Source organism: Hyperolius riggenbachi, chromosome 1 (genome assembly GCF_040937935.1).
Source record: "Hyperolius riggenbachi isolate aHypRig1 chromosome 1, aHypRig1.pri, whole genome shotgun sequence".
NCBI classification, from domain to species: domain Eukaryota; kingdom Metazoa; phylum Chordata; class Amphibia; order Anura; family Hyperoliidae; genus Hyperolius; species Hyperolius riggenbachi.
In genome coordinates, this window is record NC_090646.1 from 681,219,569 (window position 1) to 681,239,781 (window position 20,213).

General features: G+C 46.0%; 1 protein-coding gene across 4 annotated transcripts in view; it reads right to left on the reverse strand.

Moving 5' to 3' along the window:
* The window catches only part of LOC137532562 (NACHT, LRR and PYD domains-containing protein 12-like), a 213,506-nt gene that overhangs the window by 116,309 nt on the left and 76,984 nt on the right, over positions 1 to 20,213 (reverse strand). For all 4 annotated transcript variants that reach the window (XM_068253228.1, XM_068253218.1, XM_068253199.1 and 1 more), the window contains exon 5: positions 12,747 to 12,812. In XM_068253228.1, the coding sequence (XP_068109329.1) occupies positions 12,747 to 12,812 (66 nt within the window). The remainder of the gene's footprint in view (positions 1 to 12,746; positions 12,813 to 20,213) is intronic.

Here is a 20,213-nt window from a genome sequence, read left to right on the forward strand (position 1 = left end):
TAAGAAGGAATCTGAACTATTTAGTGATTTCTTAGGATGTCTGAGACAGTTCTGAACAGATTTCTAAAAACCTACTAATATTTTGTCTCAGACACTCTTGATAAATGTCGCCCAATGGGCCTTATGCAAAAAATGATGGCAATACTTCCGTGCACAGACAGCGCATGGCAATATTACACTTCTTACCAGCAGCAAGTAGCGTGACCACCGATATAGTAACACGTGTTACTAATAAGTGTTACCTTTAGTGATGCTTGTTACCATTGTTGAGTACTGCAAGTTGCGTTAATAGTGCACCTCACGGTACTTGCTGCCGGAAGTCAGGGTAATATTGCTGTCTGTGGCAGTATTACCACAATTCTGTGCATCAAGTCCAATGTCATGTGGGCTTCAGGTATGGAAAGAGATAAGTATGTGCTTTATATCAGTGTTTCTCAACATTTTATTGGTATGTACCACTTTTAAAACCCTGTACTCACCAAGTACCCCTAGCATAGTAACCATTATCACAAGTACTCCTTGACAAATAAATATTTAATCGTAGTACATGAAAATTGGTTCTAAACAGTTTCCAAGCATTTACTATTGCTTTTAATGACCTAAAACACTAATTTTTCTAAAACTCGAAATTTGTTATTCTCGGTTAAGTATATCGGTTAAGTATATTAAGTATATCAAGCCCCTTGGGTTAAGCGCACCACACGCTGAGAACCTAGGCTTTATACCATAACAAAGATTATAAACACTGTCGGGAACATTAATACATGTCTACATGAAAAAAAGCTGTTAATTAGGGTACATGCCGGCCTAAAAAAAAAAAAAAAAAAAAATCTGTATACTCTGTGAGGTATCTTAGGTATCAGGCATTCTGATGGTGGGGAGAAGATAACATTCACGCTGGTTTTCACTGATCCAAAGGTCAGCAAGTGAGCAACTATTATTGTGTATTTACAATGCATCACTTTTTCAACATTCTGTTATGTTATAGCCTTAATCCAACATGGATTAAATTATTATTTTTTCCTCAGAATTCTACACACAACATCCCATAATGACAATATGAAAAAGTTTACTTGAGGGGTTTGCAAATGTATAAAAAAAAAAATGTACCTAAGCATTCACAGCCTTTGTTGTGACACTCAAAATTGAGCTCCCCTGGTCATCTTTGAGATGTTTTTCCAGCTTAACTGGACTCCAACTGTGATGCATTCAGTTCACTGGACATCATTTGGAGAGGCACACACCTGTCTATAGAAGGTCCCACAGCTGACAGTTCATGTCAGAGCACAAACCAAGCATGAAGTCAAAGGAATTGGCTGTAGACCTCCGCAACAGGATTGTCTCCAGGCACAAATCTGTGGAAGGTTACAGAAAAATTTCTGCTGCTCTGAAGGTCCCAACAAGCATGAGCTTTTGCATGATAAACTAACTCAGTAAAGGACCAGCCTTTACTGCGTTGCCATCATAACATTGGGCACAGTGATATCTGAACCCTCTATAAAGTAATTGCAGATTGACAGTATATCTTGAAATGAAGCAGAGCACTCAGTGTTAGATTTTATATAAAAACTGTATTTGCCTATCGTACAGCATATACAGTAGCAAGACAAAGTATGTGAACCCTTTGGATTTATATGGATTTCTGCAAAAATTGGTAAAAAAAAGTGATCCGATCTTCATCTAAGTTACATCAATAGACAATCACAGTCTTCTTAAACTCATACCACACAAATTATTAAATGTTTCCATGTTTTCATTGAGTACGCCATGTAAATATTCACAGTGCAGGTGGAAAATGTATGTGAACCCCTAGACTAATGACATCTCCAATGAAGGGGACCCTCCGTGGCCCCGAAACAATTGTCATATGTTGCACATGCAATAAGGAATAAACTTCCTGGAATATTTATATTGGTGTGCTAGCCGTACTTAGATTACCAAGAGATAATTGGAGTGAGGTGTCAGCCAGCTGGAGTCTAATTAATGAGATGAGATTGGAAGTGTTGGTTACAGCTGCCCTGCCCTATAGAAAACAAACACCAGATTTGAGTTTGCTTTTCCCAAGAAGCATTGCCTGATGTGAATGATGCCTCGCACAAAAGAGCTCTCAGAAGACCTATGATTAAGAATTGTTGACTTGCATAAAGCTGGAAAGAGTTATAAAAGTATCTCCAAAACCCTTGCAGTTCCTCTGTCCATGGTAAGACAAAAAGTCTAGGAGTGGCCGTCCTGTAAAGATGACTGCAAGAGCAGTCATTAGGGCAGCACAGTGGCGTAGTGGTTAGCGCTCTTGCCTTGCAGCACTGGGTCCCCGGTTCGAATCCCAGCCAGGTCAACATCTACAAGGAGTTTATATGTTCCCCCGTGTCTGTGTGTGTTTCCTCCGGGCACTCCGGTTTCCTCCCACATCCCAAAAACATACAGATAAGTTAATTGGTTTACCCCAAAAATTGGCCCTAGACTATAATGCATGCACTGCACGATACACACATAGACATATGACTATGCTAGGGACTAGATTGTGAGCCTCCCTGAGGGACAGTTTGTGACAAGACAATATACTCTGTACAGCGTTGCGTAATAAGTCGGCGCTATACAAAATCTTAAATAAATTAATAAAATAAAGAGCACAGTGCAGAATGCTCAATGAGGTGAAGAAGGATCCTAGAGTGTCAGCCTTACAATAGTCTCTGACATATGCTAACATCCCTGTTAGCGAATCTATGATACGTAAAACACTAAACAAGAATGGAGTTTATGGGAGGATATTACAGAGGAAGCCACTGCTGTTCCAAAAAGAACATTGCTGCACGTCTAAAGTTTGCAAAAGAGCACCTCCTGGATGTTCCACGCAGTACTGGCAACATATTCTGTAGACAGATGAAACCAAAGATGAGTTGTTTGGAAGAAACACACAACACTATGGGCTTGATTCACAAAGCCGTGATAACTCATAGCACGGTCGCGCTAGTGTTTTGCACGCGTTATAAGGTGCGTAACAGTTTGCACCCGCTGACGCAAATTTTTGTGCGCAAACCGTTATGCATGTTAGAACACGCGCAAAACGCTGGCACAGCTTTGTGAATCAAGCCCCATGTGTGGAGAAAATGAGGCACAGCACACCAACGTCAAAACCTCATCCCAACTGTGAAGTATGGTGGTGGGGGCATCATGGTTTGGGGCTGCTTTGCTGCATCAGGGACTGGACGCATTGCTATAATCGAAAGAAAAATGTATTCAAAAAGTGTAAGATCCACTACACGTGTGCAGCGTTTCCGGGTCTCGGCGGGCCGCTGACGTCACTGAAGCGCAGGGTGGCCTTCAGACGCCATTGGATAAGCGGAGGACGCGTTCCCAGTACGCGCTCCGCAGATGTAAACAGTAGGTCACGTGTGCCTGCGTGTCAGCTGATCTGCTGACACGCTAAAAGATTATTGGTTTAGTTTCAATTCTGCTTTGTGTTGATTGGTTAGCTCTTGTTTTTAAACTCAGTGAGTGCCCCGAGGCATCGCCCGTGATAGCATTAGCTGTGGCTTGTTGCTGGGTATGCGCTCACTATCTGATTGATTCCTGTTGCCGACCACTGCTTGGTTTCCTGACTACGCTTATCTCTACTGGATTTCCTGTTGCCAACCTTGCTACTGTACCTGGACTACGCTTGCTATCTGCCTATATTGACCTCTGCTAGGACACGGACTTGCATGAACGCTGCCTGGACTGACCTCGGCTGTTCTAGACTACGCTATCTCTGAAAGTATTATCTGGACTGCCTTGCCATTCTGGAACATCTATCTCTGCAGTCATCTGATTCATTTGTCTGGATTGCCTCATCCTCCAGGTCTCAAGTGACGGTATATGTATACCTGTGAATACTGTGCCGATTGCATTGCTAGAGTTATCAGGATCTGTTGGTGGATTACTATCTGTCAGTCTGTATGCTACATCTACCTGCAGGGTGTGTTGTATTGTGCTAGGTAGGAGATTTCGCAGGTGTTATGGGCTGAGCTATAGGTCAGTCATATGGGCATACAGCCTGACCTATAGTCATTGACCAGACAAGCCTGACAAAAAGTTTATCAAGACATTTTGCAGGAGAACTTAAGGCCATCTGTCCACTAGCTGAAGTTCAGCAGAAGATGGGTGTTACCACAGGACCATGAACCAAAGCATTGAAGTAAAGCAACAACAGAATGGCTTAAACAGAAGAAAATACACCTTCTGAAGTGGCCCAGTCAGTATCCTGACCTCAACCCAATTGAGATGCTGTGGCATGACCCCAAGAAAGCTATTTACACCAGACATCCCAAGAATATTCCTAGTCAGGTCAACATCTGCAAGGAGTTTGTATGTTCTCCCCGTGTCTGTGTGGGTTTCCTCTGGGCACTCCGGTTTCCTCCCACATCCCCAAAACATACAGATAAGTTAATTGGCTGCCCCCTAAATTGGCCCTAGACTATGATACATCCACTACACAATACATACATAGACATATGAATATGGTAGGGACTAGATTGTAAACCCCTCTGAGGGACAGTTAGTGACAAGACAATATACTCTGTACAGCGCTGCGGAAGATGTCAGCGCTATATAAATACTTAAATAAAATAGCCAGGGAACTGGTATTGCTTAAAAGGAAATATGGCAGCTGCAGCGAGCGGGGAGCTTCCTTCTTCCTCTGCTCGCCGCTTGACTCATTGCAATGCCACCTTGTATACTTCGGAGGGCACAACTGCAGGATGGAAGTGATGCGCGAGTAGGTAAACGCCCCACTCGCTGCCGCTATACAATTTAACAACTTTTTGTGCAAAGTAGCTGGAGGGGTAGCGCAGACGGGGGACCCAGGTGAGAAAGGGGGGGAAACGACCCCCCCCCCCCGCTGCCACCCCTGTCCTGCCTGCTATACCCTTCCAGCATGGCAACCCCCTCTCCCCCACGGCTGGGCATACGTTTCAACGGACTGGAAACATTTGCTACAAAATGCATTTTCAGGAAAAATGGGGGGAGAAAAAAAAAAGTTTACAAAAACGGATCCGTTTGAAACAGATCCGATCTGCAGGCGGACCAGTGTGGACCGAGCCTTACAACAGAGGCATCGTCTAGACTGACATGCATAACAGCCTTTTGTTTTAACAATGTTCCCATTATAGGGAGTGCTAGAGGGCTGAGATTTTAGTTTGCTATTTGCAATATAACGTCCGATATTCTTACTTCTTCTAAAAACATAATTTAGCTTCTCCGGAAGAATGGCTTTCAAAATAGGATCGCTTAGCAGTGTAGGCCAAAAACGATTAAATATCTCTTAACACTCTATAGATTGCCCAGAATAGTTGATAATGATAGGAAATTTCCTATCAAAAGTAGTGGTCTCTATGGAATTCTTACTATTCTCATTATTTGCTATACAGTCTAATTGTGGCTGATTTTTTTATTTGCAGCATCAATTAGTCCAGGTGGATAATGTTTTTCAGTAAATCTTTTTTTAAGAACCTCTGACTGCATATCGTAATCTTCATTGCAAATACAACTGCGTTGGATACGTTTAAAATGGCCAAAGGGGACATTTCTCAACCCCAGCTTGTGGTGGGCACTATGATGATCTAAATACCCATTTCTACCTGTAGGCTTGAACTAATTAGTGGTAATAATAGTCGCAGTGGCTGGATCGATCTTTATTACTAAATACAAAAAGTGAATCTCCGAGGAATGTGTTTCCATAGAAAAGATTAACCCAAATGTATTGGAATTTGAATAATGGACATATTGCATAAGATCATCAGTAGGGCCCTCCCATACACATAGAATTTCATCGATGAAACGACACTAGAGGACGAGGTTCGCACGATATGGGTTGCTCTCGGACCAAACCAATTGGTCTTCGAACAAACCCATATGTAAATTGGCAAAGACCGGTGCAAACTGCGTCCCCATCGCCGTTCCCCGTAATTGCAGATAATACTGTGGTAATCCAAAAACCTAAAATAATTAGTTTTAAGAATAATCTCTATAGAATCCAATATAAATTGTTTCTGGTTTAAATAAAACCTTTACTAAAAAAAAAAAAATACCCTGGGGGGTACTTACCTCGGGAAGGGGAAGCCTCAGGGTCCTGATGAGGCTTCCCCCATCCCAGTAGCTGCAGGCAATCCAGCGCTGGCTCCCCTGAAGTGTCCTGCAATCCTTCCCCGACAAGCCTGACAAGGAGAGAATTATTTATCTCTCCGGGATCCAACGCTGGCGCAGTAGCGGTTCTTCCTTCGGGTAAGGCGCAAATAGCTGAACCCGAACGTATCCGCTCTACTGCGCAGGCGCAAAAGGACTCACGCAGTAGAGCGGATCGATTGGGTTCAGCTTTTTGCGCCTTACCCGAAGAGAGATTCACTAGTACGCCTGCACTGGATCCTGGCGAGGTAAATATTTACATCGCCGCACTTCGGGGAACCCGGGCAGGATAACGCAGGCACGGAGGAGGACGGGCGAAGCCTCATTAGAATCCAGAGGCTTCCCCCTCCCAAGATGAGTACCCCCCAGGAGATTTTTTTTTTATTACAGGTTTTCTTTAATACCATTAATGGATCACCCGCCAAATAGTACTCGATGGTTTTCAATCCCCGATCATGTGGAATGTTCGTGTAGAGGGCACACACGTCAAGTGTGGCCCATCTAAACAAATCGTGTATCCACTGTACAGGTAGTTCCTGGTTAACAAGCGAGATAGGGACTGTAGGTTCGTTCTTAACCCGAATCTGTTCTTAGGTCTGAACATTGTGCCATCTCTGTCATCTGTACCTCCTCTGTGCCTCTAGTGTCCCCTCTCGGTGTCACCTCTGCCCTTTGTACCTGCTTAAACAAGTTTAAAAGCCATTTTTTCTTTGAATTTTTTAAAATCAATTTTCTCAAAAACTACAAGTCCAATTTAAAAATAAAATTGACTTGTTCCCATGGAAACACAGAATCCATGCCGTTCGTAAGTCGGGCGTTTGTAAGTCGGGAACTACCTGTAATTACATAGTTACATAGTTATTTGATTCAGAATGCTAAGTGTGTGGGTCGTATCCTCAAGATAAGAAGGCAGCTGCACTACATATTTTTGAAGTTGTAAATCTACATAATGTGACAGGCCACTGTATGCCAGCGATAATGGGTCTTCCCGGTGGATTGGTTGTACACTTATGCACTTTAGGCAAATAATAGAAAAATTGTATCTTAGGTGTTTTTATATTCAAATAACGACATTCATCTATACTCAAGATGCCATCGTCAAGGCCTAATTTAATGTGATCTCTACAATTATTGAGGAATCAGTTGGATTGAATGTTAATAAATTGGAATAACTACGTAGACGTATTAGGTGTTCTCTTTATACAAAGAGATTCCACTTGACGAAAGGTTAAGAGGGTTTATTTTAGCACAAAAGACTTTTGGCGCTCTGGCTCTCCAGACACCTTTTGAAGCACCTGTCATTGACCTGAGGAAGCGGCTTGGACAGCGAAACGCGTTGTCTTTTGTGCTAAAATAAACCCTCTTAACCTTTCATCAAGTGGAGTCTCTTTGTATAAAGAGAACACCTAATACACTACACGAGCTCCTCCTACCCCCTTCGGATAATGATCTTGTATTACCCCACCCGTGGGGTTCTTCGTGACCTACGAGAAGCGAAGCCTTTTTCTAAGGAGCAGCGACCATCGATCATAAAGACCGAGTGGGGACGGGACTTCCCCACACGCCTACACAAGTGGTTGCCTTCAAGCAACTTACACTTGTGAGTATAATTACTCTTAATTTTTAATCTCCTTATCCGAGGATAATACACCATAAGGGCTCCTGGTACCCTGCAGGTTTTTCTCTTTCTTTATCTACACTGTCCAGTATGTAGACGTATAGCTTCGCCCATATAGTTGGATCTATCCTGCTTAAAATCTAATATAAATCTTTGCTTCAAATTTATTCAAGATCTATTCATTTCCATATTTTTGAATGCAGTGTGTATTATGCAATTGGAGGTGCTATCTCTCCCCTGCATTTGCCTATTCCATTCAATTGAAATCTTCCCTAATGATTGATTAGTCCATCCCTTACATTTTTGCATATTCCCACCCAGGTGATGTGGATTGGCCATTTTTGAAATAATGAGTGTGAAATGTCCCTATAAAATGAAGAGCCACCATAGTGTATTTTAATAGCCTGATGAAACAGAGATTGCAGTCTCTGAGAACGCGTCGCATTTTAAATAAATGATTTCCCCTTTTCTTATATATCTAAGAGTCCTCTGGCCTCCCTGTTTTTAGTTGTCGCTGCAGCGGTGCTTAAAGAGACTCCGTAACAAAAATTACAACGTTTTTTCTACCATCCTACAAGTTCCTAAACCTGTTCTAATGTGTTCTGGCTCACTGCAGCACTTTGTACTATTACAGACTCTGTAATAAATCAATGTATCTTTCCCCTGTCAGACTTGTCGGCCTGTGTCTGGAAGGCTGCCAACTCTTCCCTGCTGGTCTGTTTATGCACACCCCTCCAGGCCCCTCTATGCACACTCCAGTGTGTGTGTTATTTACATAAGCCAGCAGCTTCTCTGCTATCTTATCAGTGATAGAAGAGTGCTGGATAAAAATCCTCCTCTGTTAGGCTGTGAAAGGAGCTGGGCTGACACATACTGAGGAATTAGACAGGAAGAAAGGATCAGCCTCACAGCCTGTCACTAGTATTCAGTGCAGGAGAGCTGCAGGGGACAGAAGGTAAAAACACACAAGTGATCTCTTGAGATACAAAAGGAAGGCTGTATACAGCCTGCTTGTGTATGAATGTATTTTCTATGTGTGGACATGCTGTACATCAACCTACTTCCTGTTTTGGTGGCCATTTTGTTTGTTTATAAACAAACTTTTTAAAACTGTTTTTGACTACTTTTAATGCGGCGGGGAGCGGCGAAATTGTGACAGAGGGGAATAGGAGATGTCCTCTAACGCACTGGTATTACTTTTGTGCGATTTTAACAATACAGATTCTCTTTAACAAGCGTGCAACACTGCTATTGTGCATATGACTACCAGCTACGCATGACGTAGGGATGCCGCTCTCTGTTTCTTCCTGCACTGACCTCGAGGAGAGCGTGTGCCTACGCCGAACGATCTAGCTCACTAGCAGTTGCACTGTGGATCATCCCAGCCAGCGGTCAAAGAGCCCAGCCTGCCTGCAGCCCCCAATGGATAATGCACCAGTGTCTTGGCCACAGATCAAAAAGGCACGAATGCTGAGAGAGGCTGCCTTTGACAGCCACTTTTAACCAGGTGAGATCTGTCTGGGACAGGGTGAAGTTTTTATATATTTTACTGTCACTTCGAGCGCTCTCTCCTATGTGTGTTTTTATTGCATCTGAAAGGACACTGACACACGCATGCACAGCCACAAGGGGCACCACACTCACCCGAAGAGAACACCGGAAGCTTGGATTGGCTCCTGGAAGAACCGCATCTGCTGCTGGATACTGAACTGGCCAATTGCATAACAACCCTATATTACATTCTCACCAAAGCACATTTTATAGGATCACTATCGAAAAAAAGTGTAAAATACATGTAAACACATACAAATAAGAAGTATATTTCTTCCAGAGTAAAATGAGCTATAAATGACTTTTCTTCTATGTTGTTGTCACTTACAGTAGGTAGTAGAAATATGACATTACCGACGGGTTTTGGGCTAGTCCATCTCTTTATGGGGGAGTTTCAACATGGCCTTTATTCTTTATAAAGACAATCCCTGAAAACGATTTATACAAAGATGCTGGCCAGCCTCCCTGCTCACCGTACACTTTTTTGGCAGTCGAACGGAGCAACTGCCAGCCACTAAGTGCTTTTGAAACTAAACAAAATCCTGAGAATCCCCCAAGAGGAGATGGGCTAGTCCAAAACCTGTTGGTTCTGTCAGATTTCTACTACCTACTGTAAGTGACATCAACATAGGAGAAAAGTAATTTATGGCTCACTTTACTCTGGAAGAAACATAACTCTTATTTGTATGTGCTTACAAGTATTTTAAATTTAGTGATTTTCGCAATATTGGTCTTATAACCACTACACATAAAAAGCTCCTCCTTCCCATCCTTTCATTTCCTCTCACTGAGGCTCCTCGAAGGAATTCAACATATTAGTCACTTTAACTGAATAGAAGTGCATTTTCTATCTCACATTTACAAAACATATCAAAGCAAGATGCCAACAGCACAAACAGTAAATATCTTCTCTGATGGGTTTATAGATAAAAAGCCAAGAACAGAATAATTTAGGCAGAATGCATTCCCTTCATTATGGAGAGTGAAATCATTAACCAATCACAGCTTCCGATGCACCTCTCAGAGTGACAGGAATCTATTCCACCTCTAAATATTCAATGTATTACTATTAACATACAGAAAAAAACAATGTACATTTCAATGTTTCCATTATGTTACTTTTCCCCATTGTGTCTTTTCTTATATACAGTGGGATGTGAAAGTTTGGGCAAACTTGGTAATCGTCATAATTTTCCTATATAAATCATTGGCTGTTAGGATAAAAATTGTCAGTTAAATATATTATACTAGTAACCTTAGCCCGTTTAAAAACGGGCTAGGTCTGTCTGTACTCCGCGCCCGTCGCTCGTGCACGCCCGCCCCTTCTGGCCCCGTCCTCCCTCCGCTCTACACGGTCTCTGCGTCCCTGCCTGCACGGACACACACACACACAGGAAGTCAGGCACAGGGACGCAGAGACCGTTGCATATTATTATAGAGGATAGGAGACACACACAGTGATATTTTAAAAATGAAATGAAGTTTATTGCATTTGCAGAAAGTGTGCAATAATTGTTTAAATAAAATCAGGCAGGTGCATACATTTGGGCACTGTTGTCATTTTATTGATCCCAAAACCCTTAAAACTAATTATTGGAACTCAGATTGGCTTGGTAAGCTCAGTGACCCCTGACCTACATACACAGGTGAATCCAATTATAAGAAAGAGTATTTAAGGGGGTGAGTTGTAAGTTTTCCTCCTATTTTAAATTTCTCTGAAGAGTAGCAACATGGGGGTCTCAAAACAACTCTCAAATGACCTGAAGACAAAGATTGTTTCCCATCATGGTTTAGGGGAAGGATACAGAAAGCTGTTTTAGAGATTTCAGCTGTCTGTTTCCACAGGAACATATTGAGGAAATGGAAGACCACAGGCCCAGTTCAAGTTAAGGCTTGAAATGGCAGACCAAGAAAAATCTCAGATAGACAGAAGCGATGAATGGTGAGAACAATCAGAATCAACCCACAGACCAGCAATAAAGACCTACAACATCATCTTGCTGCAGATGGAGTCACTGCATCGTTCAACCATTCGGCGCACTTTACAAAGAGATGCTGTATGTGAGAGCGATGCAGAGGAAGCCTTTTTTCTGCCCATAGCACAAACAGAGCCTCCTGAGGTATGCTAAAGCACATTTGGACAAGCCAGCTTCAGTTTGGAATAAGGTGCTGTGGACTGATTAAACTACCATTATTATTATTATTATTTAGTATTTATATAGCGCCGACATATTATGCAGCGCTGTACAGTGTATATATATATATTGTATTGTCACTAACTGTCCCTCAAAGGAGCTTACAATCTAATCCCTACCATAGTCATATGTCTATATTGTGTAGTGTAAGTACTGTAGTCAAGAGCCAATTTTTTAGGGGGAGCCAATTAACTTATCTGTATGTGAGTTATATGGGCATAACATAGCATGAGTTATATGGGCATAACATAGCATGGAGGAAATAAAACATAGCATTCCAAGAACTGCTTATTATTACCAGTGCTGGCACCTGGGAGGTTTGATATATATATATTGTTGAGCATTTGTATATATTTTTATTCCAAGAAAAACACCTGCTATCTACAGTAAAATATGGTGGTGGTCCCATCATGTCTTGGGGCTGTGTGGCCAGTGCAGGGACTGGGAATCTTGTCAAAGTTGAGGGACGCATGGATTCCACTAAGTATCAGCAGATTCTGGAGACCAATGTCCAGGAATCAGTGACAAAGCTGAAGCTGCCTCAGGGCTGGATCTTTCCACAAGACTACGACCCTAAACATTGCTCAAAATCCACTAAGGCATTCATGCAGAGGAACAAGTACAGCATTCTGGAATGGCCATCTCAGCCACCAGACCTGAATATAATTGAAAATCTGTGGTGTGAGTTAAAGAGAGCTGTCCATGCTCGGAAGCCATCAAACCTGAATGAACTAGAGATGTTTTGCAAAGAGGGATGGTCCAAAATACCTTCAACCAGAATCCAGACTCTCATTGGAACCTACAGGAAGTGTTTAGAGGCTGTAATTTCTGCAAAAGGAGGATCTACTAAATATTGATTTCATTTCTTTTTTGTGGTGCCCCAATGTATGCACCTGCCTAATTTTGTTTAAACAATTATTGCACACTTTCTGTAAATCCAATAAACTTCATTTCACTTCTCACATATCACTGTGTGTGTCTCCTATATAATATATTTAACTGACATTTCTTATCGTAACAACTAACGATTTATACAGGAAAATCATGACGATTAACAAGGTTACCCAAACTTTTGCAGCATCCCACTGTGTGTTCACAACGCATTTATGTCACTCAAGACAAAATAGAATTCAGACTTTCCCATTAACTTCAATTCCCAGGAGAAACCCAATCAGCTCCTTTTTTTATTTTCTGATTTTCATACACAGAACAGCTATACTCACCTCTGAGCTCTGCAGGCAGGGTGTGGCCATGTTCATCCAGCATAATCTGCTGCACCAGATCATCACCTGCAGTACAGAAATACATCTCCTTTCAGAATACAAAACTTTAAGGATAGCATTAAAAAGGAATGCAGACCAAGATAACAATATCAAAAAACTATTTAAAAAAAAGCATCATATCAAAAAAGCTTTTTTTTTATCAAAAAACACCCATATAAAACCTATAAACATGGTTGCAAGGTGGCCACCTCACATCAAAGGCAAGGTACTGTCAAAATAACCCACACAGCACCACACACAGCACCACACACAGCACCACACACAGCACCACACACAGCACCACACATAGCACCACACAGCACCACACAGCACCACACACACGCTGAGGAACCGCTGCAGTGTCCAACAAATGAGCCGCTAAGCAAGGGTCTCACTAGGTAGCCAAATACATATAATGCAAATCTGCCGTAGACTGTAGCTTAGTACAAATCCAGCAACTCAATCCAAAGATATCACAAAGTCCCAAAGTTTGCAGACTGGGTTTAGAAGGCATATAGGCCTGGTGCACACCAAAACCCGCTAGCAGATCCGCAAAATGCTAGCAGATTTTGAAACGCTTTTTCTTATTTTTCTGTAGCATTTCACCTAGCATTTTGCGGTTTTGTGAAGCGTTTTTGGTGTAGTAGATTTCATATATTGTTACAGTAAAGCTGTTACTGAGCAGCTTCTGTAACAAAAACGCCTGCAAAACCGCTCTGAACTGCCGTTTTTCAGAGCGGTTTGCGTTTTTCCTATACTTTACATTGGAGGCAGAAACGCCTCCGCAATCCAAAAAATGCCTTACCCCGGGAGTATGCGTTTCTGCAAAACGCCTCCTGCTCTGGTGTGCACCACCCCATTGAGATACATTGACCAAGCATATCCGCAGCCGCAAGCAGCTGCAAAAACGCCGAGAAAACCGCTCGGTGTGCACCAGCTCATAAAGTGTTCTCAAACATTCCCTTTCGAAGTAATAAGGAGGGTAGCAAAGTTCATGCATAAAGCTTGAAATAAGCAGCAGAGATATGACAATGGAGTGTTAAGCTGGTTGTTAGTGCATTATATAGCAATAAGCATGACAGTGATGCAGTTTAGTATGCAGCAAGGTCCAGCTGAATTCCTTGGTCAAATGCATCCAGATAGAGGCTAATTTGTATCTGTTCACAAGCACTTTACTAGTCATCTAGTCAGAGATGAATCCATATGTCACTCCCATGGAGAAATATGGTTAATTATGCTCTACATCTGCTGCAAAGTCAGTGCCGGAACCAGGTGATTGCTAGGACTACGGACCATTGTGTGTGTGCGGAAGATGTCAGCCGCTCAGTGGAGGGGTTTTACCTGATTTAACAAAGGCTTTTGCAATGGACATTGTGCAGAATCCATCTCCTTCACTCCCATAGACAAAACACAATGAGGTTTCCTGGACAGAGATGTCGGCATACTGATGGGTTTAGGCCCTGCCCCCTGAACCCGATAGGACAGTTCTATTATAAATTAAAAGAACCCATTCTCTGTTTTCTGTCCTTGAATGGACAGGTCAATTTTATTTTTTTATTTTATTTTTATATTTATTTTTATATTTCTATTTGTGCAGTTTTTTTACCTTAATTTTTATATTTTCTTGCATATGTTAGACGGGTTCAGCCTCTCCCGTCTGGGTAGCAAGCATTGCAGCCCCTAATGGGGGTTTAAAGATGCTGGTGGCTCTCCCTCCATGAGCTGCGTTTGTGCTCCTCTGCCGCTGGCTTCCGCCCTCTTTGTGTGACGCGGGGAAGTCTTGCAGGGAAGTCTTGCGATGTCTCGTGCGGCTGTCCCTGATTGGTGGAGGAGGCGGTAGGTCACTTCCGGAGGAAGCAAAGTTGTTTAAAAGACGCCAGAGCGGGTGTCAGCGTGTCTGCTGCGGTACCGCTCTGCTCGGTGGATAACTACAAGCTCTCTGGTATTACTGGCCGCATACTTTGGAGACGTGTCAGCGTGTCTGCTGCGGTACCGCTCTGCTCGGTGGATAGCTACAAGCTCTCTGGTATTACTGGCTGCATACTTTGGAGATGTGTCAGCGTGTCTGCTGCGGTACCGCTCTGCTCTGTGGATAGCTACAAGCTCTCCGGTATTACTGGCTGCATACTTTGGAGACGTGTCAGCGTGTCTGCTGCGGTACCGCTCTGCTCGGTGGATAGCTACAAGCTCTCTGGTATTACTGGCTGCATACTTTGGAGACGTGTCAGTGTTTATGCTGCGGTACCGCTCTGCTCGGTGGATAACTACAAGCTCTCCGGTATTACTGGCCGCATACTTTGGAGACGTGTCAGCGTGTCTGCTGCGGTACCGCTCTGCTCGTGGATAGCTACAAGCTCTCCGGTATTACTGGCTGCATACTTTGGAGACGTGTCAGCGTGTCTGCTGCGGTACCGCTCTGCTCGGTGGATAGCTACAAGCTCTCCGGTATTACTGGCTGCATACTTTGGAGACGTGTCAGCGTGTCTGCTGCGGTACCGCTCTGCTCGGTGGATAACTACAAGTTCTCCGGTATTACTGGCCGCATACTTTGGAGACGTGTCAGCGTGTCTGCTGCGGTACCGCTCTGCTCGGTGGATAACCACAAGCTCTCCGGTATTACTGGCCGCATACTTTGGAGACTGTGTCAGCGTGTCTGCTGCGGTACCGCTCTGCTCGGTGGATAGCTACAAGCTCTCTGGTATTACTGGCTGCATACTTTGGAGACGTGTCAGCGTGTCTGCTGCGGTACCGCTCTGCTCGGTGGATAGCTACAAGCTCTCCGGTATTACTGGCTGCATACTTTGGAGACGTGTCAGCGTGTCTGCTGCGGTACCGCTCTGCTCGGTGGATAACTACAAGCTCTCTGGTATTACTGGCCGCATACTTTGAAGACGTGTCAGCGTGTCTGCTGCGGTACCGCTCTGCTCGGCGGATAACCACAAGCTCTCCGGTATTACTGGCCGCATACTTTGGAGACGTGTCAGCGTGTCTGCTGCGGTACCGCTCTGCTCGGTGGATAACTACAAGCTCTCTGGTATTACTGGCCGCATACTTTGGAGACGTGTCAGCGTGTCTGCTGCGGTACCGCTCTGCTCGGTGGATAACTACAAGCTCTCTGGTATTACTGGTCGCATACTTTGGAGACGTGTCAGCGGGTCTGCTGCGGTACCGCTCTGCTCGGTGGATAACCACAAGCTCTCCGGTATTACTGGCCGCATACTTTGGAGACGTGTCAGCGTGTCTGCTGCGGTACCGCTCTGCTCGGTGGATAGCTACAAGCTCTCTGGTATTACTGGCTGCATACTTTGGAGACGTGTCAGCGTGTCTGCTGCGGTACCGCTCTGCTCGGTGGATAACTACAAGCTCTCCGGTATTACTGGCCGCATACTTTGGAGATGTGTCAGCGTGTCTGCTGCGGTACCGCTCTGCTCGGTGGATAGCTACAAGCTCTTCGGTATTACTGGCTGCATACTTTGGAGACGTGTCAGCGTGTCTGCTGCGGTACCGCTCTGCTCGGTGGATAGCTACAAGCTCTCCGGTATTACTGGCCGCATACTTTGGAGACGTGTCAGCGTGTCTGCTGCGGTACCGCTCTGCTCGGTGGATAACTACAAGCTCTCCGGTATTACCGGCCGCATACTTTGGAGACGTGTCAGCGTGTCTGCTGCGGTACCGCTCTGCTCGGTGGATAACTACAAGCTCTCCGGTATTACTGGCTGCATACTTTGGAGACGTGTCAGCGTGTCTGCTGCGGTACCGCTCTGCTCGGTGGATAGCTACAAGCTCTCCGGTATTACTGGCCACATACTTTGGAGACGTGTCAGCGTGTCTGCTGCGGTACCGCTCTGCTCGGTGAATAACTACAAGCTCTCCGGTATTACTGGCCGCACAGTTTGGAGACGTGTCAGCGTGTCTGCTGCGGTACCGCTCTGCTCGGTGGATAACCACAAGCTATCCGGTATTACTGGCCGCATACTTTGGAGACGTGTCAGCGTCTCTGCTGCGGTACCGCTCTGCTCGGTGGATAGCTACAAGCTCTCTGGTATTACTGGCTGCATACTTTGGAGACGTGTCAGCGTGTCTGCTGCGGTACCGCTCTGCTCGGTGGATAACTACAAGCTCTCCGGTATTACTGGCCGCATACTTTGGAGATGTGTCAGCGTGTCTGCTGCGGTACCGCTCTGCTCGGTGGATAGCTACAAGCTCTCCGGTATTACTGGCTGCATACTTTGGAGACGTGTCAGCGTGTCTGCTGCGGTACCGCTCTGCTCGGTGGATAGCTACAAGCTCTCCGGTATTACTGGCCGCATACTTTGGAGATGTGTCAGCGTGTCTGCTGCGGTACCGCTCTGCTCGGTGGATAACTACAAGCTCTCCGGTATTACTGGCCGCATACTTTGGAGATGTGTCAGCGTGTCTGCTGCGGTACCGCTCTGCTCGGTGGATAGCTACAAGCTCTCCGGTATTACTGGCTGCATACTTTGGAGACGTGTCAGCGTGTCTGCTGCGGTACCGCTCTGTTCGGTGGATAGCTACAAGCTCTCCGGTATTACTGGCCGCATACTTTGGAGACGTGTCAGCGTGTCTGCTGCGGTACCGCTCTGCTCGGTGGATAACTACAAGCTCTCCGGTATTACTGGCCGCATACTTTGGAGACGTGTCTGCTGCGGTACCGCTCTGCTCGGTGGATAACTACAAGCTCTCCGGTATTACCGGCCGCATACTTTGGAGACGTGTCAGCGTGTCTGCTGCAGTACCGCTCTGCTCGGTGGATAACTACAAGCTCTCCGGTATTACTGGCCGCATACTTTGGAGATGTGTCAGCGTGTCTGCTGCGGTACCGCTCTGCTCTGTGGATAGCTACAAGCTCTCCGGTATTACTGGCCACATACTTTGGAGACGTGTCAGCGTGTCTGCTGCGGTACCGCTCTGCTCGGTGGATAACCACAAGCTCTCCGGTATTACTGGCCGGATACTTTGGAGACGTGTCAGCGTGTCTGCTGCGGCACCGCTCTGCTCGGTGGATAACTACAAGCTCTCCGGTATTACTGGCCGCATACTTTGGAGACGTGTCAGCGTGTCTGCTGCGGTACCGCTCTGCTCGGTGGATAGCTACAAGCTCTCCGGTATTACTGGCCACATACTTTGGAGACGTGTCAGCGTGTCTGCTGCGGTACCGCTCTGCTCGGTGGATAGCTACAAGCTCTCCGGTATTACTGGCTGCATACTTTGGAGACGTGTCAGCGTGTCTGCTGCGGTACCGCTCTGCTCGGTGGATAGCTACAAGCTCTCCGGTATTACTGGCTGCATACTTTGGAGACGTGTCAGCGTGTCTGCTGCGGTACCGCTCTGCTCGGTGGATAACTACAAGCTCTCCGGTATTACTGGCCGCATACTTTGGAGACGTGTCAGCGTTTCTGCTGCGGTACCGCTCTGCTCGGTGGATAGGTACAAGCTCTCCGGTATTACTGGCCGCATAGTTTGGAGACGTGTCAGCGTGTCTGCTGCGGTACCGCTCTGCTAGGGGGATAGCTACAAGCTCTCCGGTATTACTGGCCGCATACTTTGGAGACGTGTCAGCGTGTCTGCTGCGGTACCGCTCTGCTCGGTGGATAGCTACAAGCTCTCTGGTATTACTGGCCGCATACTTTGGAGACGTGTCAGCGTGTCTTCTGCGGTACCGCTCTGCTCGGTGGATAGCTACAAGCTCTCCGGTATTACTGGCTGCATACTTTGGAGACGTGTCAGCGTGTCTGCTGCGGTACCGCTCTGCTCGGTGGATAGCTACAAGCTCTCCGGTATTACTGGCTGCATACTTTGGAGACGTGTCAGCGTGTCTGCTGCGGTACCGCTCTGCTCAGTGGATAGCTACAAGCTCTCCGGTATTACTGGCCGCATACTTTGGAGACGTGTCAGCGTGTCTGCTGCGGTACCGCTCTGCTCAGTGGATAACTACAAGCTCTCCGGTATTACTGGCCGCATACTTTGGAGACGTGTCAGCGTCTCTGCTGCGGTACCGCTCTGCTCGGTGGATAGCTACAAGCTCTCTGGTATTACTGGCCGCATACTTTGGAGACGTGTCAGCGTGTCTGCTGCGGTACCGCTCTGCTCGGTGGATAGCTACAAGCTCTCCGGTATTACTGGCCGCATACTTTGGAGACGTGTCAGCGTGTCGGCTGCGGTACCGCTCTGCTCGGTGGATAGCTACAAGCTCTCTGGTATTACTGGCTGCATACTTTGGAGACGTGTCAGCGTGTCTGCTGCGGTACCGCTCTGCTCGGTGGATAGCTACAAGCTCTCTGGTATTACTGGCTGCATACTTTGGAGACGTGTCAGCGTGTCTGCTGCGGTACCGCTCTGCTCGGTGGATAGCTACAAGCTCTCTGGTATTACTGGCTGCATACTTTGGAGACGTGTCAGCGTGTCTGCTGCAGTACCGCTCTGCTCGGTGGATAACTACAAGCTCTCCGGTATTACTGGCCGCATACTTTGGAGACGTGTCAGCGTGTCTGCTGCGGTACCGCTCTGCTCGGTGGATAGCTACAAGCTCTCCGGTATTACTGGCCACATACTTTGGAGACGTGTCAGCGTGTCTGCTGCGGTACCGCTCTGCTCGGTGGATAACTACAAGCTCTCCGGTATTACTGGCCGCATACTTTGGAGACGTGTCAGCGTGTCTGCTGCGGCACCGCTCTGCTCGGTGGATAACTACAAGCTCTCCGGTATTACTGGCCGCATACTTTGGAGACGTGTCAGCGTGTCTGCTGCGGTACCGCTCTGCTCGGTGAATAGCTACAAGCTCTCCGGTATTACTGGCTGCATACTTTGGAGACGTGTCAGCGTGTCTGCTGCGGTACCGCTCTGCTCGGTGGATAGCTACAAGCTCTCCGGTATTACTGGCTGCATACTTTGGAGACGTGTCAGCGTGTCTGCTGCGGTACCGCTCTGCTCGGTGGATAACTATAAGCTCTCCGGTATTACTGGCCGCATACTTTGGAGACGTGTCAGCGTTTCTGCTGCGGTACCGCTCTGCTCGGTGGATAGGTACAAGCTCTCCGGTATTACTGGCCGCATACTTTGGAGACGTGTCAGCGTGTCTGCTGCGGTACCGCTCTGCTCGGTGGATAGCTACAAGCTCTCCGGTATTACTGGCCGCATACTTTGGAGACGTGTCAGCGTGTCTGCTGCGGTACCGCTCTGCTCGGTGGATAGCTACAAGCTCTCTGGTATTACTGGCCGCATACTTTGGAGACGTGTCAGCGTGTCTGCTGCGGTACCGCTCTGCTCGGTGGATAGCTACAAGCTCTCCGGTATTACTGGCTGCATACTTTGGAGACGTGTCAGCGTGTCTGCTGCGGTACCGCTCTGCTCGGTGGATAGCTACAAGCTCTCCGGTATTACTGGCCGCATACTTTGGAGACGTGTCAG